Genomic DNA, 25,247 nt, shown 5'->3' on the forward strand with positions numbered 1-25,247 from the left:
TTGAACTTCTCCTTCCGGAGGAAGCCGTTGACGTTCTGTAGGTCCAAGATAGGGCGTAGGCCCCCTTTGCCCTTCTTGGGCACCAGAAAGTAGTGGGAGTAGCAACCACACCCTACTTCTGGCCCAGGAACGCGCTCGATGGCCCCCTTGGCCAAGAGGGCCGTAACTTCCTCCTGCAGAAGCCGCAAATTATCCCCCGATACGCGGTGGTATTGCGGTGGCATGGCTGGAGGGGTTGTCTCGAAGGGGAGGGAGTAGCCCCTTCGGACGATTTGCAACACCCACCTGTCCGATGTGACAGTGCGCCAGTGGGAGTGGTGATTGCGAACCCTGCCCCCCACTGGCGTCACATGGGCCCGAAAGCACGGACTAGGAAGGTTTTGAGGCGGATGCTGCGGGGGAAGGTGTGGACTGGCCTCGCCTTTGTCCCCGACCGCCTCCAGGGCGGTTTCCACGGCCGCCACCGCGTTGGATGTTAGTCTGCGGTGCGTGGCTGGCAGCACGTGTGGGGGCGCCCCTTCCTTGGCCACGAAAGGAGCGAAAGGCACCCGTTTGCTGGCGCGGGGCTGAGAGGCCCAAGGACTTGGCCGTAGCCCTGGAGTTCTTAAAGCGCTCAAGCGCATGGTCTGCCTTGTCGCCAAAAAGGCGACGGCCATCAAACGGCATGTCCATGAGGGTATTCTGGACATCCGCTGAAAAGTTGGCGGACCTCAACCAGGCGTGGCGACGAATCGCCACCGTCGTTGCCATCGCTCTGCCCAGTGAGCAGGTGGTATCCAGCCCAAACCGGATGGAAAAACGTGCCGCATCTCGACCCTCCGCAAGGGCCTGGGCGAGTTTAGCCTTGACCTCCGCCGGGCATTGTGGCAGCACGTCCGCGACTGTGTCCCACAGGGAGTAGGTGTAGCGGCCCAAGAGGCATGCGGTGTTGGAAGACCGCAGTCCCAGACTAAGGGAGGAGAATATTTTCTTTCCGTAATTCTCATACCTCTTGGATTCCCGATCAAGCGGAGCCGATGGGAATGCGGTCTGGGAGTTTGAGGACTGGATGACCAGGCTCTAAGGGGTGGGGTGGGTGGACAGGAAACAAGGGTCGTCCGGGGCCGGGCGATGGCATCTGGCCACGTTCCTATCTACAGGCTGGCCTGTAGCGGGCCTGGACTAAGGGCCCAAAAGAACACCAATTAAGGTCTCATTAAACGGCAGCAGAGGCTCAGCCGAGCTTGACTGCGGTTTAAGGACCTCAGTGAGGAGGTTAGTCCTTACGGCCGCGACTGGGAGCTCAAGGCCCAAGGCCTTGGCCCCCGCGTCAACACCACACTGAAGGTTGCCCCCTCCTCTGAAGCCACGGTAGGAGGTGAGACAAAGCCAGTGTCTGGCGAAGTGTCCAGAACACTGGCATCCCCAAGTCCACCTGTCCAGTCCTCCTGGGATTGACACTCAAGTGTCAGAGGGTCCTCAGACCCCTCCCAATACTCCTAATCACCCATCTCCTGATAATCAGGGTTGTCAAATGATGGGGCCGGTTCATTGAAGTAAAACTCTCCAAGAAGTGCTGGAACCGGTTCGAGGGAGGTATCGGGGACGGCGCCGCCCGAGGACGGCGCCGGAGGTGACACCTGAGGGACCGTCGCCGGTGAGGTCGTCAGGTCAACCGGCGACGATCCGGATGCAGAAGGGGATCCAGTGGGGCCCTGCGGTGCCGGGCCCAAAGGCGCCAGCGGCGTCGGGGCCAAAGCACCCGCCGGTGTCGGGCCGAGGCACCCGACCCGCCAGGGACCCCAGACGGGTCCGCTGGGCCCGGAGGCGCCGCGGAGCCCGCCGGAGGAGTGAGGGACCTCATGGCCACGAGGAAACGCTCGATCTCCTCCGGCGTCGCTTGCTGCCCAGGGAACGGAGGGTATGGGGCAGGTCGCGACGCCCGCGACTCCGACGGAGCTGCGTGGGCGGTGTCACCCAAACCCCCGGCCGCGTCACGCGAGCGTCGGGGGGAGTGGGAAGAGCGATGAGGTCTCTTCGACTTCTTGTGCTTACCTGACGACTTCAAGCCTGAGGAGTGATGGCGACTCCCGGAGCTATGATGGCTCCGACCCCACGACCTGTCCCTCGACCTCCGTCCGGACCGGGACCTCTCATGGCGCGGGCCGGCTGCCGGAGTTCGAGCCGCTTGCGGGACCGCTCCCGCCTAGCTTTCGAAGTCAGGGCCCGGCAGTCGGAGCAGGCCTTGTCGTCGTGATCGACGCCGAGACAGTGGAGGCACCGGCGGTGAGGGTCGGTGACCGACATCAGTCGGTCGCAGTCCTCACAGGGCTTGAAACTTGGCATCCCTTCCGACACCAGTCAGAGTCAAAGATTCGAAAAAGGATCAAAAAGAAAAAAGATCACAAAAAAGTTTAGTCAAAAAGTGACTAAGGTACCACTTTTTTCGGATCTGCGCTGCTGGCGTGGAAAAAAGAAGAACTGATGTCAGCATGCGGAGGCTGTGTCTAAGTACTCCGACGAGGTCATCACGGCACCCACGACGCCGATGACGGACGCGGAGCCGCAGACGACGCCTACCGACGCGCAAGGGTACTGCTACGCAAAAATTTCCGGATCCAGTCTGACACCTGGGGATATTCTAAGGTAAGGAATCTAATACTAACCTGTTTCTTTCAGATATTGAAAGCAAAGATGAGGAAAGCAGTTAAGGAGGCATTGAGGAGGAGAGTAATGTGAGGAGTAGTGAGCTTTTCGTAATTTTTCATTACACCATAACTTTCAATATGGATATGCATGATGTCTGCGCTGTGCTACTGGGCTCTGCCACAAAGAAGTGTTAATTGTACCGGAATTTCTAACAATAACTAAATGAAGGCATAAGTATAGTCAACAGTGTTTCAGTCAGAAAAGGAATATTCAGGCTTTGTCCCTCATTACAAGTTAGCCAATAGGTTTCTGAACCAAATCCCCGTTTCCACAGAGGTCGAAATTATAAGTTATGCAAATGTTATTTTGCTTGCATAACTGCAATGCTTGCATTCAAAGTTGTAATGTTTTTTACGCATTCCTGTGCACTTTTCTGCACCGTGAATTTGGAGTCTGCATTTGTAAAGTCAGGTGCCCTTGAACTGTAAGAACTACAACCAAAGGGATATGTTATGTAGGAAAACTGTATAAAAGGTAATTCGCAATGAAGGTACTTACCCCTAGATGCATCATTGTAACATTTTGCGATTTCTTAATTGCGAAAATTAAGGAATCGCAATTAGGAAATCGCAAAATGCTATGCATTAAAAAATTACAAATTATTTTGCGATTCAGTAATTTTCCTTAATTGCGATTCACAATTTGCGAATCGCAATTAAGGAAAACCCTTCCCATTGATTCCTATGGGCCAAAAGGCCCATAGGAATCAATGGGAAGGCATTCACATTTTGCGAATTTCAAATTGCGATTCGCAAAATGTGAATGCAATTTCAAGGGTGCAGGGGGGGTTCAAAGAACCCCTCCCTGGACCCCTGAAATTGAACTGTAAGTGCAATTTACACACACACATGACCCAAGGACATGTGTGTGTGTAAATTAAAACTTTCAAATATGCAACTGGTTCATGTTTGAAAGTGTTCTATAAATTAGCATGAAGTTCAACTTCATGCTAATTTACCCCTTCAAAATTGCGAATTCGCAATTCTAAAGTGATCATGCATTGCATTTAAGAAATCGCAAAATTGAGATTTCCTAAATGCAATCGCAATTTCAGAAATCGCAACAAAATTACGATTTCTAAAATTGCGAAAATACCAAAATGCTTGAGGCATCCCAAAAACGGGATTTGCATTCGCAAACGGCCGAATTTTGCGATTCGCACCGTTTGCGAATGCAAAAACCCTTGATGCATCTAGGCATTAGTATTTACATTAAAACAAAATTGATTCAACTCATATTGAACTGTTACAGTTACAAAGCACATTTTCGTTGTAATCTCAAATGCAAATAAATGTAGCAAAAATAATAAACATTTACAAACCTTTATCTTTTTGTGCATCGCCATAAAACTTCCCTGTTGTTAACTTAAACTTTCCATAGCCGTTCTTGAATTTAGATTTCACCCACCTGCTTTTCCAGAGATCTGTGAAAAAATAAGATTTGTTTGGTCTTCTGAAAATGTTGGGACAAAATATTTTATTGATAAGGTTTATTTCAAAGAACCTGTTAGCAAAATACACCAGGTTATTTTTCCCAAAATACTTCACAAACTGGATGTGGGTGGTGTTAGAGGTCCGCATTCATGAATGAACAAGTGTGCTGGAGAATAAAGTTCAAGGCTTCAAAGTAGACATGCATATTCGGAGTTCCAAAATTCCTTTTTTTATGGGCTGAGGGGTTATTTAAATTATTTTTGCAAACTCTGGTTGTGTTTAGTGACTCAATTATTCCCACTGCAATAAACAACAGAGTGATGGAAGTCATGCTTGAATTAATTTTAGCGATCGCTCAGACCATATTCTACACCATCAATTTTCAACCACTACGCAGCTCTAGATACAATGGAGTCATTTGCAAATCAGTCTTGGTCATGCATCAATAGGAATATTCTTGCCTGAACTGCCAGACCAGGTCCAGACGAGATTGGAACAAAGACAACCCAGACCAGTTTCGATATACTTAGGACTAGTAAGTGAAGTAAATCTTGAGTTGTGTAGCACAGTAAGTGAAGACCCACATCTGGGAATATCCAGCACACTTTGGGTGTCCACTGTAACAAAACAAACATTTGCAATGCAATAGGTCTCGCATTAGGAAAGTTTGAGTTACTGGTATTGTAAATGACACATTTTTTTTTATGTGTTGGTTTTGAAAATAGCGAAATTAATAGCTTTATCATTTACAATGCCAATAGTTTTAACTTTTTCATATGTGACACCTATAGCATTTGTAATGCAATATGTGTTGCATTTACTTGACTTAGATGTATTGATAGTACAAATAACAATGGCTGTTAATTTTTTTAAATAATTAATACTTAAATAAAAGTTATTGTAATTTATAATTGCAATAGCTTAAACTTTTGCAAATAACTTTTGTGAAGATTATGTTCAGTGTATTTTATTGTGACGAAAATCCAAGAAAAGAAGTGACATATTAACATCTTTTTGTGACATTTGTAATAAAGCTTGAAACATTGAGAGAACATATTTGAACCAGTTGTGGAATGGTTGCACAGATTGATGCTGTGGCGGCGCTGAGTGATGTTGTGGTGGCGACGAGTGATGCTGTGGCGTTCAGTGATGTTGTGGTGGCGACGAGTGATGCTGTGGTGTTCAGTAATGTGGTGGCGACGAGTGATACTGTGGCGTTCAGTAATGTTGTGGTGGCGTTCATTAATGTTGTGGTGGCGACGAGTGATGCTGTGGCGTTCAGTGATGCTGTGGTAGCACATAGTGATGTTGTGGTGCCCCTGGCTGATTATGTGGTGCCCCTGACTGATGTTGTGGTGCCCCTGACTGATGTTGTGGTGCCCCTGAGTGATGATGTGGTGCCCCTGAGTGATGATGTGGTGCCCCTGAGTGATGATATGGTGCCCCTGAGTGATGATATGGTGCCCCTGAGTGATGTTGTGGTGCCCCTGAGTGATGGTGTGGGGCCCCTGAGTGATGGTGTGGGGCCCCTGAGTGATGCTGTGGTGGTGCCCGTGAGGGATGCTGTGGTGCCCCTGAGTTATGCTGTAGTGCCACTGAGTGATGCTGTGGTACCCCTGAGTGATGCTGTGGTGCCCCTGAGTGATGCTGTGGTGGTGCTGAGTGATGCTGTGGTGATACGTTAGATAGATGTGAGGGCAATAGATAGATATATAGAGTGTGCGCAATAGATAGATAGATATATAGAGTGAGGGCAATAGATAGATAGATATATAGAGTGAGGGAAATAGATAGCTAGGAGTGAGGGCAATAGATATATAGGAGTGAGGGCAGTAGATAGATAAGAGTGAGGGCAATAGATAGAGTGAGGGCAATAAATAGATAGATAGATAGATAGATAGATAGTGAGGGCAATAGATAGAGTGAGGGTGATAGATAGATAGAGTGAGGGCGATAGATAGAGTGAGGGCAATAGATAGATAGAGTGAGGGCAATAGATAGATAGAGTGAGGGTAATAGATAGATAGGATAGAGTGAGGGCGATAGATAGATAGGATAGAGTGAGGGCGATAGATAGGATAGAGTGAGGGCGATAGATAGATAGGATAGAGTGAGGGCGATAGATAGATAGATAGAGGGCAATAGATAGATAGAGTGAGGGTAATAGATAGATAGAGTGAGGGCAATAGATAGATAGAGTGAGGGCAATAGATAGATAGAGTGAGGGTAATAGATAGATAGGATAGAGTGAGGGTGATAGATAGATAGGCTAGAGTGAGGGTGATAGATAGATAGGATAGAGTGAGGGCGATAGATTGATAGGATAGAATGAGGCCGATAGATAGATAGATAGATAGATAGATAGATAGATAGATAGATAGATAGATAGATAGATAGATAGATAGATAGATAGATAGATAGATAGATAGAGGGCAAAAGATAGATAGAGTGAGGGTGATAGATAGAGTGAGGGCAATAGATAGATAGAGTGAGGGTGATAGATAGATAGAGTGAGGGTAATAGACAGATAGAGTGAGGGCAATATATAGAGTGAGGGCAATAGATAGATAGAGTGAGGGCAACAGATAGATAGAGTGAGGGCAATAGATAGATAGAGTGAGGGCAATAGACAGAGTGAAGGCAATAGATAGATAGAGTGAGGGCAATAGATAGATAGGATAGAGTGAGGGCAATAGATAGATAGAGTGAGGGCAATAGATAGATAGAGTGAGGGCAATAGATAGATAGAGTGAGGGCGATAGATAGAGTGGGGCAATAGATAGATAGAGTGAGGGCGATAGATAGAGTGGGGCAATAGATAGATAGAGTGAGGGCAATAGATAGATAGAGTGAGGGCAATAGATAGATAGAGTGAGGGCAATAGACAGAGTGAGGGCAATAGATAGATAGAGTGAGGGCAATAGATAGATAGATAGGATAGAGTGAGGGCAATAGATAGATAGATTGAGGGCAATAGATAGATAGAGTGAGGGCAATAGATAGATAGAGTGAGGGCAATAGATAGATCGATAGAGTGAGGGCAATAGATAGATAGATAGGACATAGTGAGGGCAATAGATAGAGTGAGGGCGATAGATAGAGTGAGGGCGATAGATAGAGTGAGGGCGATAGATAGAATGAGGGCAATAGATAGATAGATAGATAGAGGGAGGGCAATAGATAGATAGATAGAGTGAGGGCGATAGTTAGATAGTGGGGACACGGCCAGTCAGAGGATGAAGTGTGAAGGAGGTGTGAGGAAAAGGGAGATACGTCAGGGGTAGGGGAGGACGCGTGGGATATGGGCGAGGCAGGGGTTGGAGGGATGAGGTCCGTAACTGAAATAGAGGCGAGAGGACAACATAGAAACCGTAAAACGCAGAAGGGAGGGGGCAGAAATATGAAAGAAAATAGTAAAGAAGGGAATGGCAAATTAGGAATGACCAGCAGGATAAAGGAGTGATGGGGAAAGAGGCAAAAATTGATGAGACAGGCTGAAAGGAGAAGGGGAATGAAAATAAAGGAAAAAAGACAATTTAGGAACACAATCAATCAATCACGGCATTTGTAAAGCGCACTACTCACCGGGAGGGTCTCAAGGCGCTGGGGGAGAGGGTATGTCACTGCTCGAACAGCCAGGTCTTGAGCTACTTCCTGAAGGAGAGATGGTCTTGGGTTTGCCGAAGGTGGGTGGGGAGGGAGTTCCAGGTCTTGGCTGCCAGGTAGCAGAAGGATCTTCCTCCGGCGGTGGCTCTGCGGATGCGTGGTACGGTGGCGAGGGCGTGGCTGGTCAATCGTAGCTGGCGGGTGGGCGTGTAGAAGGTCATGCAGTCGTTGAGGTACTTGGGGCCCAGGTCGTGGAGAGCCTTGTGTGCGTGGGTGAGGAGTCTGAACGTGATTCTCTTGTTGACGGGGAGCCAGTGCAGGTCTCTCAGGTGTCCGGTTTTGTGGCTGTGTCGGGGGATGTCCAGGATGAGTCGTGCGGAGGCGTTCTGGATGCGTTGGAGTCTTTTTTGAAGTTTGGCTGTGGTTCCGGCGTAGAGGGTGTTTCGGTAGTCTAGTCGGCTGGTGACGAGTGCCTGGGTAACGGTCTTCCTGGTTTCAGTGGGAATCCATCTGAAGATCTTGCGGAGCATGCGCAGGGTGTTGAAACACGAAGATGAGACGGCGTTGACTTGTCTGGTCATCGACAGGGAGGAGTCCAGGATGAAGCCCAGGTTGCGTGCGTGGTCCGTTGGCTTCGGAGCGGTGCCCAGGGCCGGGGGCCACCAGGAGTCGTCCCAGGCGGAGGGTGATGATCCCAGGATGAGGACTTCCGTCTTGTCAAGTAAGAGGTGGAGGAGTGAAGATGAAAAAGTGGAAGCAAGGAAGAAGCAGAGTAGATGGGAAACTTGGGGATATCAGTTAAAAATGGGAGAGGTGGAAATAGAAGGGAGAAAACAATGAGGTAAAGACGTAAAGTAAAATTGAGAAACTGTAGTAACATGAGAGACAGTGGCGTGGAGTAGATGGAGAGAAGGGGATAGACCAGGTGGGAAATGGAGGGTGAAAGGGAAATAGGACTGGGGTTGTTTGGAGATAAATAGCAGAACGGTCACTAGGAGAGAAAGAATTTATGTCTGTGACTTAGTAAATATTTCACTTGTTTTATTTAATTTTGCATTCCCTAAAAATGTTAGCTTTTTTTTAGGATGTTGGTTTCTTTTTTTTTTTGCAGTGTGGCATGTTACTCTTGTACAATGCTTTATCCTAAACACCTAATACCTAATGATTATTGATAAAACCAATAGTCATGGCTGGTTTTAGGTGTATGTTGCTTGTTGTGTATATATAGCTGGGTGCGACAGTGATGGAATGGCCTGTCGTGCACTCTGGCACACACTGCCTTTTCAAGCCGCCCAACGGGCAGTGCCACTGTGGCCGAATGCCCCAGGACAACACTAGGATGAAATAACCGAAAGCTCAGAGGCACCAAAATGCTAGATGGGTGGCACACTATAGGAATCACAGAAATGTAATTTACATGTATAAGTCACGGGAAAGAAGAGAGCATTTCTCCTATAAAATCCGCTAACTGTGGCGTACATAATACGTATAAATATGCTTACAAATGCCGCTGTTTAATTACATTCTACACAAAACATGGGTTTGTCTTTTTATTTTACAAAAAAACTGAATATATTATTAAAATAGGCAGCCCGTCCCTTGTTGAAAATGCTATTTATTTTTGCAATGGTGACTTTTTAAAACCCAAAATCTGATTTAAATGATTAGATTCTAATAAACAATTATAAAGAGAATTCTGCGCATGTCGTCTCGACACTAGTGTCTGCGTGAATCAGAGCTGCGTCAGTGGAGGGGCCCTCAAGACAAGCTCAGAGGCCCGGGGGGTCTTTGTGAATGCAGATGTGAGCGACCCACGCTGTCCCCGGCTCTGGAGGCCTCAGGGACTCAGAGGTATCAAGCGCCTCTCTGAAATCAGGGCGATGTGCCTGAGAAATAGAGCCGAGGGACAGCGAGTGCTCCCGCAGCATTGGGGACACAGACAGTCAGAGGATGAAGTGTGAAGGAGGTGTGAGGTAAAGGGAGAGACGTCAGGGGGAGGGGAGGATGAGTGGAGGAAGTTGACAACTGTGATTGGCTTTATAAGTCTTGCAAAAATTAATTTGGTTAACATTTTAGAAGGCAGGCAAAAAACAAACACACCCATGTACTCACAAAATATTTAACCTAAGTTGCAACAACTTGAAATGATAGCTAGCCTTGAAAAGGCAAAGTAATTTAGTGAAAAATGTGTCAGCTGGAATGTATAATGATTTTTCTACTGTTCCCCATATATGTTGAGAATACGAAACTGGACTCTTTTGGGGAAGTGTAGAGTTGTGTCTGGTGGGTGAAGTGAGTTTCATAAGATTTTAAATGCCCTTACCACTTGCTTTTAATGAGATTGTAATCCATTATTGAGTATAACAGACATTTGCACACAGGGTACAATGCATTAAAATGAGCATATACAAAACTGCAAACACATTCAAATTATAGTGAGAAGAAAGAAATATTACAAAATTCACCCAGAACTTCAAATTTGTGCATGCTGATCGCCTAAAGTCGAACAGTAAAATCACAATAGTTAAAACCTTCAATTTAGGGAATACTCGAGTAGGGAAAATTATAAACGTCTAACAGAACAGAAAGTGTGGCAGGAAAAAATTCAGTATCATACAAATGGCAAAATGAAGCAAAAACTATCCTACATCACTGAGCTTACACCACAGAAAGCCTTGGTTATATACTGCTTGCTCAGGTTCAGAGGAAGGCTATGACTTCCATGGCTCTGCTTCTTAGCACATTGTTAATAATCTATCAATCATGTTCATTATCATGCCGTTACTGGCGAGTCGCCAGAGAATCAAATTAAAATATGAAAGCAGGTAGAACGCCTCACTGGTGAAGAAAAGGACAGTGGGGGAAATGTATATTTAGAGGAGACAAGTACAAGACACAAACATAAAGAGCGTCTCTGGGAAACGTCAGAGAGAAATTACATTAACACTCAAAACACGGATGAACCGCTAAGGATGAGAGGAGGTGGGGGGCACTAAACACATACACGAGACAAGAGGAAATACAGAGATTAAAGCACATCAAGGATTTCAGACATATATATTTGGAAACTGGGGATCCAGGAAAATATCAAATGTAAAGAAGAACAGACAAAGAGCGAAAGATCGAGACAACATAAACACGAAGAGAAAATGGAAAAACAGAGGAAAATACGAAAACAGATTAGAAGATACTGACAGATAGATATAAAGATGTTCAGGCACGTAATGGAACCAGATAAGACAAGCTCTCAGCATTGCTGTGGCGGGGCGGGGGAGCGAATGCGAGCCTTTGAAGTCTGATGCGAGGCAAATGGTGGTTTGTGACATGGCTGGTGTGGCGGGGACGGAGGCATTCCTTTGAAGTCTGATGCCGAGGCTCCGGGAGCAAATGGCAAGCGCGCGCACGTCGCACATGCACTGTCCAGAATCCGCATTCAAAAGCCCTCTTGGTAAGCTTTCCTGGAGCAGCTCTCTATATCTCTCGCATAGCGATTGCTTACGCGATACGCTAGGCGAGACCTAAAAAGGTGATGGGAGGAATATGAACTAATCTCAGTGACAGGCAATCGCTCATGTCACATTCTAGACCATTGTTTTTCTTTTAGCAGCAGCAGTGCTTAATTTGTGCCAGTGTTTGACGGTGCTCAGCACAGGCAGGTATTTTTTAATAACGGCACATAATTATCACAATTACCCCCACATAGTTGCGCTGTATGCCATTTATCCAACAGAGCACATCAGCAGAGTATTTAACAATGTTTAAATATACTTTAAAAATAATAATACCGGAGTGCCCAGACACTTTTATACCCGTGTATGACCTGGAGTAGTCCAAATTGTCACATATGTAAGTTAGTATTTTTACAGGCATTTGCCAGCAACAGAGGGTGGTTAGGTTGTAGTGGCCTCTTGAGAATTATGTTGGGCCCTGGCATTTATGTTGTTTTATTTTATAAGAAATTTTATGGATTTTCAATGAATACATATGCAGCAATGAAAACACCGCCAGTTTATCGCATAGTGAGCAGTACATAACAATGACAGACAAAACGGGGGGAGAGTAAGCCTCCAACATACACAGGTCCTACTAGGAATAGCAATCAACAGGCATTTATGTCTTTTTATAAGTTAACCCTTTCGATGCTCATGACGAGCTGACCTCGTCATGATGCACAGTTGAGCTGTGCTGATGACGAGCTGAGCTCGTCATGAATAAAGTAATAAAGCAATTTCCAGCACAGGGGGGGAAAACGCCTAGCAGCAAAGGTGTTAATCACTGAGCAGTAAGGGTGACCAATAAGGAACCTATTTACACAGAAGGCATCTTCAAAACGTGTGGTTGACATAAAAGCATATTGTGAAAAGTAGGCACAAAATAAGAATCAAATTTGTCTAAAAATGGCACCTAATCTCCATAATGTTGATGGTAGTTTACCTCTAAGAGATGCATAAGACATTTCTATGATAAACCATGGTTTCTTCTTGACCATTGGAAATTGCCAGTGGGAATATTTTGCCTTTTGTTATGATACCCTGTGATTTTTTAATTTCTCATTACATCTGTGTATTTTGTTTTGCTCCTAAACCGAAATAAAGCACTTTGATTTACTAATTGAAAGAGGAATTCTTAATCTTCAGAAAACATTAACCATCTAATCATTCAGCATATTCATTGCACAACCTTGTAATAAAGGTTTTCTTCATTTGCCCCTGATCTAACTTAAGTTAAAACTTTTAAAATGATGGGTAGATTATAAGTGACAATCTAATTCCACGTTCTAAAACAAAATAGTTTATATCTACAACAAGAACTCCACCACACACCTTGCCTGAAATTAATAATAAAGATCCCGCTTAGAGCTATAAATATACGATAAAACATAAACAAAGAGGCTCACATTAGTCTACATGAATTGAAGAGAAACAATGTCAACCATGTTAGTAGAAGGGACTCTTTTATATTCTTTAAAACGTTTGTCTTCAGAAATACTTAACTCACAACCAATTGTATTCTTAAAAGAGATAAGCAATCATCTCGCTCTGTTTATTTTGTCCAAAATTGAGGCCATCTGCACAGAAATACTAAAGCGGCACTTGCCCATATATTGAAACAAATCTCAAAACATGATAACTTTAAAATTTCTCTCATTTTTGGAAAGATCTGCTGTGCTTATTTCAGGCCAGGAAATGCATGGCGAACTTTCAATGACTGCCCACCAATACTCACTGTTAATATTTAAAGAAATAACTAAACACCCATAAACCAGCCTGTCATTGCTCTTTATAATTACCCTTTTTACCAAATATTGTGACCGCACGATGGTTAGTCTGTCCTTTATTGAAGAAACCATCTATTAATATGTCTGATGCTAACTGTTAGGTGTCCTTTTCAAATACATTTGTTGGGCAAAGTTACTGGGAAAAAAAGCAGTTGTTTTTAAATGAGATGCAATCCTTTGTTAAAATATATCATCTGTTCAATCATTTTCAGGGCGGTTTGGAGAAGTGTGGCTCAATGATTAGAGCGGCAGACCCTGATGCAGAGGTCTAGCCCGGGACCAGGGTTCAATTCCCCTCCTCGGCGGGTCTTGGGCTTAAAAATTCCACGGACCTGACAATTCTCGCCTCGGTGCCTAATCCAATCATGGAGTCCCACTCTGCAACTCTGGGCAATAGCTTGCTTAATCTCCACAACGGCCCCCACAACGCTAAGGATTCCTGGCCTCCACCTTGGGGGTGCCCAGGAGTGGATGCCTCACAGGGAAAGCCAGGATGGGTTCCACAGCGGTATTCGTACAAGCGCCTTGAGACCCTTGCGGGTGAGTAGTGCGCTATACAAGTATCAATTACAATTTGGACCTGGCTGCAGGACAGTGCGCATTAACTGGGTTTGTCCTGGCTGAGGTACTGAATCCCTTGTGGTTTCATTATCGGCAACTTAATACTAGAAATTGTCCCGGGTTAAAGTGTGACCTCAGCCATTTTTGACAAATCTGCCACAACGCGTACTGGAATTTCACAGGAATTTGCGTGCATCCGAAAAAATCTTCACCATTGACAGAACTCCAGTCAGGGATAAATACTAACACGCAAGAAAGAGCCTTTGTAGTTATATGGATTTTTTTTTATCACTAGCTTTCACTTGATGCGTGAGGGATATTAGGATGGAGCAAGAAATCTAAAGCTAATAAAAGTGGAATTATGCTGGCTACCTTAATTAACCCTTTTTCTTCAATACAGAAAGGTGGTAGGACTCATAAAAACTCGTTTCCACCTAAGAATATTTTCATGAGCAAAAAAAATGAAAATCGAGTGCACGTTTTAAAGAATCTAAAAGGAAAATAGAAAAATTTGCCATAAATAGGGGAGATTTAGCAAGAAGAAATACAGAGTCCCTGACCTGGCTATTTACTTACTCCGCCGAATTATATATAAAGGGAAAAAAAGCGGAATAATGGAAAATAAATAAAGCGAGGGTGACTTTTTTTTCTCATAAAACTCTCTACCTCCGTCTAAAAATTGCTCTTTGAAATAAACAGTGGCCATCGCTGTGTGGATAAGTGTAAGCGGCAGAAGCGCTAAGAAACGCATGGCGGAGTCTAGGCGCTGTAGTTCTGGTCCTCCTCAGTCCATATCTACCTCAGGTGCGAGCGTGGAGTTTCCAGCCAAAAACACAACGCGGGGTTACCGATGGTCGAACCAATCATGGCTCGATGCGACGATCGGTGATCACGTGACTGACAAGGAAGCGCTCTCATTCGTCTATCGAGTGGTAAACAGAGTTGCAGCCATGTTGGATGTGGTAACACCTACTGCCAGGTTGAGCATCCGCTGGTCCAATAAATTATAGTCTGATGCGCACACATGGAACATGAAAGCACTGCCTCCTTCAAGCGCCTAGCAACGGTACAGAGTGATGGCGTCCGCTAGTAGCATAAAAGGCTGCCATCTTGAAATAGATAAAATGCAGCAGAAGTAACAAAACACGTGCACCGTAAATAAAAGGCCCACTGTCTATTGCATAGGTTACCCAAATGACCTTCGGAAACCTTAGCTGGTATTACAAAATGTATATAATTCATGGATAACAAAACATTGCATTTAATGTACAAGTACATATTGTAATTTATGTACCTTTTAATAACACATGTGTTGTTATTGTGGCTACGATAGTTGCCCAGTTGTACTTTGAATCAATTGTTAAGGTATCCCCCGCGTAGGTTGTTTACAAACGTATGAAATAAGGCAGTAACCCCAAACGAGGTTTGGGACGCAAAGTGATCTGTAACGTTCTTTCAACGAGCGTCGCACAGGATTGGCTGGTACATTGTAATCCATCCAATCAGAAGCCAGGACGCAGTAGTGTAGGAAACGGTAGAAGCGTCTTCATCAGGGCACCGGGAGCTCATTCGGGCTTGGGCGCCCCCCTTCGAGGTGAGTGGGTGCAGGGGCGGGGGACTGTCCTCGACACCTTCCAAGGCTTGTCCGCAGCACGAAAGAGTATCTTTCTGGAGGCTCCTACTTGCAGGTAATAAGGGTATATGTCGTTGGCTGCAATGCCGAGGCACAGCTTTACAAGAGCCGGGGTAAATGTCCTCTCAGCACAAACATAGTTAATTTCCCAGCAGCAAGAGCAAACGTCATGGAAATTAAGAAGTCAGCATGACAACGTGCACTCTGGTGCATCAGGAATCCACTATTGCAAATGCAATCCTCTCCTGTCTGGTCTTTGACTTCACTCTTCTAAAAGCAAGCCTACATTCTGCAGCACTTTTGGTCTCAGGGGCCAAAAACCATCATCATGTTTCACCGATTGTAATAACACTTCACTGGCTCCCCAATGAAGCCAAGGCTGCATACAAAACGGCATGCATCACCCCCCTACCCCTATACACATCCACCCACATTTGTATTTTGGTGGCAATAGACTATCGCAGAATGAGGCAGCTCTCCGGCTAGAAACCCTAATCTTTAACAAGGAATGATTTATGGCTCAGTCCTTTGCAGGAAGCGCAACCTGCGTTTGGAACTCCTTAGCTCCAATTCCTCGCAGGCTAGCTTTAAAGCTGAACTTAAAGCCCTTCTTTTTCGAAAGACATTTTAGTTAATCTCTTTTCTCCATTGTACACCTCGATGTCTTAATTTCTGCACTGCACTTTGAGGCTTACCTCTCTACCTTGACTTAATTGGACTCCTTCTTGTTCCCGCCGCCCATTCACGTCCTGGTACTCGATATTTACAAATGCTGCAATGCATAACTTACATTAATGTCTTTTGTAAATGTCCCAACACGCTTGTGTAATGTAATTTATATGCCTTATGGACTGATCTATTTATTTCGTTAAAGCTCTAACACCTTTGGGTAATGTCCTCACTATATAAGGAGAACATGTTTGCTTCCACCAGCAGCAAGGAGAAAGAGCCCTCTGAGAAGCAAGGAAAATGAGTCAGCAGCTAGAGTAATGATCCTTTCAAGAGAAGGAGGACTGGACTGCTGTGAGCAAGAAGAGAGGTTCATTTCAGCGGCGAGGGAATGAAGCAGCCCCTATCAGCAGCATAGGCAGAGTATCCTATCATTAAGGAGAGCGTAGGCCATCTCCTATCATAATAATGAGGGAGAGGACTGTCAGCAGCGGGAGATGTTAAGATTACCGTCAGCAGCAAGCAATCGGAGGGAGTTTTGCAGCACAAAAAGGGGACGAGGACCAGGCCATTCCCAGTGCAAGCTGAATGGGATGGGTGTAGGTTTTGTTAGCGACACATGAGTATGGTAGGCATCTGTCATCAACAAGAGAAATCTGAACGCCCGCCACATCAGCAGAAAGGAATGGTGGGGGCAGAATAAGTAAAACGAGGGAAGCAGGGTGTTCTCATTAGCAGAATCAGCTAGTCACATTCTTATCAGAAAAAGAGCAAGGGTGTGCTGGCTTTTTTTCTGAAGCATGGAGGAGGAAGGAAGGCTCTTCACAAGTAAGAACTGGAACAGGATACTGGCAGCAACAAGATGGGGATAGCCTCCTGCCAGCAATAAAAGAGAAACTATCTTCTGTCAGCAGTAGGAGTGGCACAAGTCCACATTAAGAAAGGAAGGGAAAGATAACTGTCATCAGTTGAAGCGCCAGGCCCAGGTCTGGAGTTATCCTGGAGCTATCAGGAGGAGCCACCTGAAAGTAACAAGAAATGGAGCCGAGTTTAGATATGTCCGGAATCGTTAACTTATTCTCGTTCTCTCCCCACCCCTTATTTTCTATGGATCTCATAATGAGGTCTGTGAAGGAGTTAGAAGCTGAGTGCTCAAACTTCTCAGCAGAGACTGATAGCCCTTCAACAAAAAGTGCTTGGTTGTCGCTAGACATATAGTGCATGCACATTTATTAAAATAACCTAAAGTGAAGCTTCTACAGAAAAGGGGCATGCTAGCTCCTAGTAAGATGGTACAGTGACAGCTCTTTCATTGTTTATAAAATGCTTGTATATCATATTGTGATTTTGGAACTTTACAAATGTATGTTATAATAGGAGGGCAGGTTTTCACTATTTTATTAGGAGGTAGTAACTTTTATATGCAAGAACTTTAAGTGCTGCATAAGCTTTTGTCATGGCTATATCATCATCCACTAACAGGATTTAATCCCAACATAACATGGAGCAAGACCAAGGAAGCACTTGGATATTAAACCTTCTGAAACCCCAAAAACAATGTTTACTGGATGGCAAACATCATCTGAATACTCAAACACGCAGATAATCTCACGGGTTAACGATCAATTCCCTACATAAAACACACCTTCACTATCAAAGAATAAACATATGACTACAAGTCACTTTAGTAGGAGAAGGAACTCTCCTTCCCCCTGACTGTGCATAAGCGCATGTCAGTTCCACAAACGGACATGCACATGCACGGTTGTTATTCACGCAAACCTGTTGCTCCAGATCATTCATTTATTTATTTATTGCATTTCAATGGCGCAACAGCTACCCTGAGGGTTTCCCGGCGCCTTGGATCTGTTTGCCTGAACTAAGAAATTGAAATATTGTGAATGCTACTGATTAAAAAGCCAAGCTTTGACTCCCCTCCGAAATTGGAGGTAGTTTGATTCCAAGCGCAGTTTAAGTGGAAGAGAGTTCCAAAGGACTGGGGCCAAATAAGAAAACGAGCGTCCATCAAGACGTGCTTGCTTAAATCTGGGGACAACAAATTTGGCTTGTGTCATAGACCGAAGAGCGCGTGAGGGTGTGTATTTCTGGGCCAATCTGCATAGGTAGGAAGGTGCCTCATTCACATTGATCCTAAACATGTAGCAGAGTGCTTTAAATTTCACTCTATTGGCGATTTTCAGCCAATGTAATTTCTTCAGATGTTCTGACATGCTTGTGTGCCCTGGAAGATGGAGAAGCAACCTAGCTGCGGCGTTCTGTACAATCTGCAGACGGTTAATAGTGTGTTTGTTAGATCCTAGGAAAAGGATATTTCCATAATCCAATCGAGAACCTATTAAGGCCTGTATTACTGTCCTCTGTGCCCCTTCAGGAAGTTGCCAAAGTATTTTCCTTAGCCATTTAAGGATTGCAAAGCAAGGTTGAGGCTGTTTTAGCGGTATGTGCACGCATTGACAGTTTATCATCAGTTATTATTCCAAGGTTGCGAGCAGATTGTACCGCAACCGGGGTCGGGCCCATTTCAACCGGCCAATGAGCGGGGCCCCAGAGATCCTTGTGATCACCAAAGATAAGTATGTTATGTTATGTTAGCAGGTTTTTGTAAAGCGCACTATCACCGTAGGTTTCCTGGCGCTGGGAGATCGGCCTATAGTTCTTCTAGATGGCCGGATCGGCTCCAGGTTTCTTTGACAAAGGCCTCACCCCTGCCTCCTTGAGGCTAGATGGTAATTGACCAGTCTCCATTGATTTGTTAAGAATGGAGATAATCTGATTTTCCAGAATAGGTCGTGCTAAACAGAATACCTTCGGAGGACATGGATCTGCTGGAGAGCCTAATTTTAATGTTCTTCATAATTTGTTCAAGACTTAACGGGTCTAGTGCAGGGAGCTTAGAAATATATACTTCAGGGGAGGATTGAGCTTCCTGTGGAGGGCAGGAGTCCTTCAAAGTACTGCTCTTAATTTCAGAAAGGATGGTGTCCACCTTCTGGAGAAAGAAACTTTTTGAAAACTGTCGGCAGTTATAGTTGTTTCCGATGTTTTTTTTTTTACTTAATTTGGTTAGGATTTTAAATGTTTCCTTCTGAACATTGTCTGCTTGACTTATACGACTTTCGTAGAAATCTGCTTTTGTTGCAATGATCAATTTCTTGTATATCTTAAGTGCAGTTCTATAATGTTCCTTATCTATCCCATCCTTAGTTCTCCTCCAAGTTCTTTCTAAACACCGGAGTTTCTTTTTATGGTCCCTCAAGAGTGGGGTGAACCGTGGGGCGCCTTTTTCTATTCCTTTTACTTTTTGTAATTTCTCCGGAGCTATCTGGTCAATTGCTTGAGTCAGAATCTGCATTAGATCTTTATAGTCCTGGTCCAGATCTCCCTTTGAAGTTAATGTATGAATGCGATCTGGAAGACTACAGGTTAAAGCTTGTAAATCAACTTTTGTCCACTGCCGGACTTTTTTAAATTTAGTAGGTTTTTGGGACATATAGCTTTCAATCGGAATCTCCCAGTTCACCAAATGGTGTTATGACCAAATACAAGGTGTAATGTCCACGATGTTTACCTTTTGGATCTGATGTCCAGATGAGGTCTAAGGTGTGCCCCTTGATGTGAGTAGGGGCGTCCACCAATTGTCTGATCCCCAGAGAGGACATGGTGATTTCTAGATGTCTAGATGGCAGATCTTTCTCAACTTTATCCCAGTGAAGGTTAAAATCGCCTGTCGCCACAATTTTTTGATATCTAGTGCCTAAATCAGACATAATTGGGGCAAACAAGTCATTAAAGACGGACGTGGAATTTGGGGGACGATACACAGTTAAAATCACTAAACATGCATTATTCAGCATAATCTTTACTCCATATATCTCGGCCAGTTCTATAGTTTCGGCAATTATTTTGACAGCTTTTAAGTTTTTCTTAAACAAAATTGCTACTCCCCCCACCTCTAGCATTTTCAGCGCGATTGTGCCATACTGCGTCATAGTTGCTAGGAAGGGCAGCTATGATATCTGGCAGAGAATTATCACCCAGCCAAGTCTGCGTGAGTGTTAGGATGTCAATGGCATCATCTTGAAGAAGGGTAAAAACCTCGAGGTGTTGTTTCTGGAGGGACCTAGTAGGGACAGGTTAGCTTCAGAGAAGGGGGAACTGAATCAGGTGGGCCATTGTCAGGTGAAAGAATATTTAATTCAGTTAATTTAGTCACAGTAATGGGATCCAGAAACTGCCTGCCCGTATCCATATCTCGCAATTCCTTGGACGTAAATACCTGTCGTCGGCCAGAATACCTATCCCCTGGCCCCGTCCTGTCGCGGACAGGCGCAGACGGGCAGGACTCTGGCACGACTCTGGCGCAGGTCCGGCGCGTCCGCAGTACGTGTCGGCTATGCGGAGTCATGCCAGTTCTTTTAATAGCGCTGCTAGAGCGCGTGATCTGTGTGTCCCACACCCAATATGGCCGCCAAGATCGTAATCCCAGCCCTCGGCGTCGATGCTCGGCCGAGGGCGGTCCGGAGGTAGGGGAGGGGGGAATGAGCACAAGGCGCTTAGGAGCGCTGAGGGAGTCTCTAATCTCTAGCGCTTATTATTCAAGCGCAGTCGAAATACACACACAAAGTAAAATTTTCGAGGGAATTATTAAAATCTACAAAGTAAAGACAGAGACCTCCCGGCTTCCGTCTCAGGAGGGAAAGGTTGCTTCTGATCGTTATAGTCTGTACAGCAGTAGCTAACCAAGCATTAATAATTTTGTAATCACTAATTCTAAGTTCAGTAGGGACAATGTCAGGGCTAGAATGTATTAACTGTGTATTGAGGTCACTTATACTAAGTTTTTGCCAGTTTCTAAACCAAACTTCTGATCTGACCAAATTTTTTGGTGCTGGAAGCCCAGATTTTAAAGTGGGTGAGAAAGTGGTCCGACCATAGAATAGGGAAAGCAGGTTTGCAGACTATGCGATCGAAGTTTGTAAAAATCGGGTCTAGTAGGTGGACCGCCGAATGCGTCGGACCATTGTTCCTCAATTGAACATTAAGTGCTTCTAGGTCCGAGAGAAAATTAAGGATCATAGGGCAGCTACGATCCTCCAGGTGCAAATTAAGATCCCCAAGAATGGAGAACATAGAAGCTTCCATTAAAAATGGCGCAATCAACTCAGACAAAGCAGCCGCCCATCCACCAGCCGCCCCAGGTGGCCGATAAATCAGAATACCAGTGAATGTAATTTGGGGAGTTAGGGTAAGTTTAAAGAGCCCAGCTTCACAGTTGGCCAAATCAAGGAGATACATGCGCAAGCCCACAACCATCATGGCCGGCCGCAAAGACAGTCAGTAGGAACAGGAGAACCGTAGGCCAATCTACAATCAGGATATTTCAAAGTACACCAGACGAGACCGTGGGGTGCGCAACACAGGATATGAGGTTTTCATTTTTAAGTTTAGAAGAAGAGGGGGCTGCAACAACAAGGACTGCACACCTTACATGAAGGACACAAAAGAAACAAGGGGGACGCACCCCATTCACAATCAGAGGTAGGCTATGACTACAACAACTATATAATCTAAGCAGCCGCCGCGGCAAGACTGGAAAATAAGCAGCATTACAGACAGCAACATTCCCAAGCATGACCCCAGAGAGCCCATCCCCAAGAACAGGAAACGGAGGCTAGTTGAGATGACAGAAAAAGAAAAAAGGTGCGAGACCCAGAGACAGCCAACCCTACTAAATAGGAAAGAACCCTCCCAAAGCCGGAAAAGAGCGAAAGGGACCATAGAACAAAACAAACTAAAATAACAAACTACCCCCGCACCCGCCACCCTGCACCCCTGTAATGGCTACGGCCTAACCCACTAACAGCGTGCCTGTCGCCCCGGAACTGCCCCACAGTAGGGAAAGATATAAGAAGCGGAGGAGGAGAGAAACAGACCCGTTCCCGGACACCCGGTGCACCCCGCCGGCAATCAAAACATACGAGCACAAGGGGTCATCATTGAGCAGGATATGCACAGTCGGGACTACTGCGAGCGGAGCGTAGGTAGTAGCACGCATTAAACAGGATTGACTATAAGACAGTACATTCCGCCCCCCAAAGCAGCAATACCCGCTGTAGTAACCACGTTATGAAAGCAGCACCCCTTGCAACATAAGCCATAAACAAAAATGGAGAGCCAACCTATAGCAGTCCCTCGGCCTCTCCCTCACATAATCCTTATCTCTGCACATAATGTAAACTAAAGCAGCAAGAGTCAGATCGAATCAAACAAGTAACAAGGGACAAAATCAACCCAATGCAGCATTGAATGTGGCAACGTATCGCGCACCCCTTACAGTCCCCAGCTCAAAAGACGATGACCCGGAGGAGATTCATTTATCCCTGTCCAGTCTTGTGTATATCGCCAGATCCAGCAACATTACCAATCTCCAGCAAGTGCGACGGGCAGGACCTGGCACTGAAACAGACCTTCCACACTCCATGCAACGAGGTAACACAGGAGGACAACGTTTCAATGTCCAAACACGGCAGGAACAGCACCAGGATCTCCAGCAGCGGATCGTAGGAAAAGGGTCCATCAGTCAGATCCAGTCTAGCGCCTCCAGATTGTCCAGTGCATCCAATAGTACAATCATGGAATGTCGCGAGGCACAGTGTTTCCGATCCTTCAGCTTCAGTAGTAGGCGCCATCTGGAAGCATCTGGGCGCCGAAGACGGCGTCTCGCTATGCATTAACGGGTCAGCCGAACTCATTCGCTCCACCGCGAGGATCACCTTGTCCCCAGTAATCGGGTGCCCTGCACCAAGGTGTCATGGAGGGCAGCTAGGGACGCCAACAGATCGCCAAGGTGCAGATCTGTTCCGTGCCCCCCGTGTACCATGTTCCCCTTCTCGATATTTGCGCGGGTCGGAGCAGGGCCGGAGTGGGGCCGAGGCACAAGCAACAGGGCAGCGAGCAATGTAGCTCCTTCGGCAGGGCCACCGAGATCAATTAAAAGGCACCGCTGGAGTAAGTTCAGCTGAACGGCGGCTCGTAGGAAATTCGGGAGCCTCCCGCCAGAAGCGGGACGAGCAGCAAAACACTTCTCGGCGGAGGACAAGTGAAAATCGTGTGGCACTATCCATCTACACGGGGGCACAACGATAGCCTCGGTCCTCACACGTGCTCACAGTCTGCCAATATGAGCCTGCCAGAAGAACCGCCGCTACTTGCCACTGCGGAGCTGACCGGTCCCTCCAGGCCACCGGCGGCCGCTGTTATTCACTCGGGGACCAGCCTCACATCTGGCCGAGTCCCCGGTCTCAGGGCTGCTGCGGGCCGCGAACGTCGCCGAGCATATCTCGCCTCCACAAGCAGGCACGAACCTCGGGACTTCAGCCTCGGTGATCGGACGCATTCATGTCCCCGTGCACTCCGTCTTGCTGCAGTAGTTCATGCAGGATGTGGTCCCGGGAGGAGATGGTGATCGGAGCCGAGGGACTAGGCGGCCATTGCGGTCGCCGGCGTGGCTCCTCCTCTGTCAAATACTTTGGCCAAATCAAGATTTACCCATTTGCATTGATTTATATTTTTAAAAACTATTCCTATACCACCCCCACATTGATTCACTCTATCTTTTCTTACTATAGCATAATTTGGGGGGAGGGCCGAGGCAATATCTGGCCCTGAGCTAGCATTTAACCAAGTCTCCGTTAAAAAGAGTGCATCCGGCTGTTCATCGGTTAAAAGATTAAAAATATCCTCTTTATGCTTAGGCAGTGATCTGCAGTTCGTACTGAGGAAATTAAACTGCTTGTCATGAGCTGTGTTCAGATCGGAGATCGAGCTCAAGGTTTTCTCGTTCTCCGCTGTTATGCCTAGCTGCATATGGGAGGCGGAGAACTTACAATTCGGGCAACAAGCTGATAAGTAGAGTATGTCCTGAGAACTTTCCACAAATTGATTGTATGCATGTTCTACCTAAGTGGCCACAGCACTGCAGAACCGCACAGTAATGTTTTCTCACTAACCAAGCAGCTAGACTGTCACTAATTCCACATAATCTTACTACATTCAATGAATACTCTAAATATAGGTGGCATGTACCTCTCCAACAATGCTTACTACAAAGCTCCTAAGGCTAGTAGTGGCCTTGCCATAACCAACTAGGTAGAGTTGCATGCATGCTACACAACCACCCTGTTTTCGAAAAACACCCATGTGAAAACAGGTGCTGGTGCAAAGGGGTTTGACATTCCCTGGATATCAACTCCAGGAACCGTGCTGCACAACAACACGCATGAATGTAGACACAACCCGTGCTTTAGGGAGGCTTGGTTTCTTGACAATTATCCCTCTTCTTCCCTGCTCATAGTCCATGATATTTAAATTGCAAATCTTCTGACAAATGTGAACGTTTTGTTTTAGCTCTGCTGTTGGCTATGCATGTTAAAATTAATCTTTATATTACTGCTGCAAACACGGTCACAAAGCGCTTTTTATTGATACATCTTGTCCAGAAACAAAAATAAATATCTGACAACACCTGGAGAGTCTCAAAGACTAAGTGCAACATTCACCTTTGTTCAGTTGCCGCTGTGTAGGAGAACAGACTGATCAACGACAGGTGGTCTTTGGGCTTTAGGTGAGTAGTGTTTGAACACTGCTTATCTACGTAAGGAGATTAGCGGACTAAGCAGTGCCAGAGTTGTTCGAGTTGTTTACCTCTCAGAATCTAGTATTAGGCAATTAGATCCACGCTGTCACCATCTCTCCTGCCTTTCATTTTATATCCATTCCTCTCCATGCTAGTTTCCTAGCCAGAGGCATTCCAGTAAGATCAGGATTTACAATGGCAACTCTCTCTGTGGCTTTAAATAACGGAAAGCTACAGAGAGGCATGCATTCTGTCAGTCTCTTGGGGAGTGCGATTTCTGCAAACATAGGGGAAAAAAAGGATTTTTTGTGAGATGCACGATTGGTGTAGAATGCGTTTGATGCTCAATCTTGTCCAATATATTAAGTTCAGAAAAAATGAAGCAATCTCTGCAAAGACTGACAGCCTGTCCGATTTCCTATCCCTGATCTCCTGGATTGAAGAAGATCTGGCCTCCAGGCTCTGCATGAGTTTCCAAATGGGCAGGTCGCTGCAGTGATTTGTTGTGTGGAACCTAGCTCGCATTACGACAAAACCAGCTTAAGGATCCTCTGATATTTTGAATCAAAATCCTTAGGCTCAATGTGTTCCCTGTGCCATCTTCTTTCCTGCGGATAAATGTCTTGTCTTGCAACAGGTGAGTTTCTCAAAGCTTCCTGCAAGGGTGGTGGCTGAAGTACATTCCATGATTTGCCTTGAATTCGAATTATGTCTTTTAAAAGG

At 45.6% G+C, this 25,247-nt stretch overlaps 2 protein-coding genes across 2 annotated transcripts in view; one reads left to right on the forward strand and one right to left on the reverse strand.

The window, feature by feature from the left end:
• The window catches only part of CALR3 (calreticulin 3), a 120,341-nt gene extending 106,024 nt beyond the window's left edge, over nt 1–14,317 (reverse strand). Inside the window, exons 1-2 of the mRNA XM_086946329.1 lie at nt 14,233–14,317; nt 4,010–4,111 (exon numbers count right to left, since the gene is read on the reverse strand). Coding sequence (XP_086802455.1) covers nt 4,010–4,111; nt 14,233–14,317 — 187 coding nt within the window. The remainder of the gene's footprint in view (nt 1–4,009; nt 4,112–14,232) is intronic.
• Nucleotides 14,318–15,083: 766 nt separating this feature from the next.
• The window catches only part of C12H19orf44 (chromosome 12 C19orf44 homolog), a 39,542-nt gene continuing 29,378 nt past the window's right edge, over nt 15,084–25,247 (forward strand). Inside the window, exon 1 of the mRNA XM_086946923.1 lies at nt 15,084–15,160. The gene's annotated coding sequence lies outside the window, so the exon portion shown is untranslated. The remainder of the gene's footprint in view (nt 15,161–25,247) is intronic.

This window comes from Lissotriton vulgaris, chromosome 12, assembly GCF_964263255.1.
Source record: "Lissotriton vulgaris chromosome 12, aLisVul1.2, whole genome shotgun sequence".
Taxonomy (NCBI): domain Eukaryota; kingdom Metazoa; phylum Chordata; class Amphibia; order Caudata; family Salamandridae; genus Lissotriton; species Lissotriton vulgaris.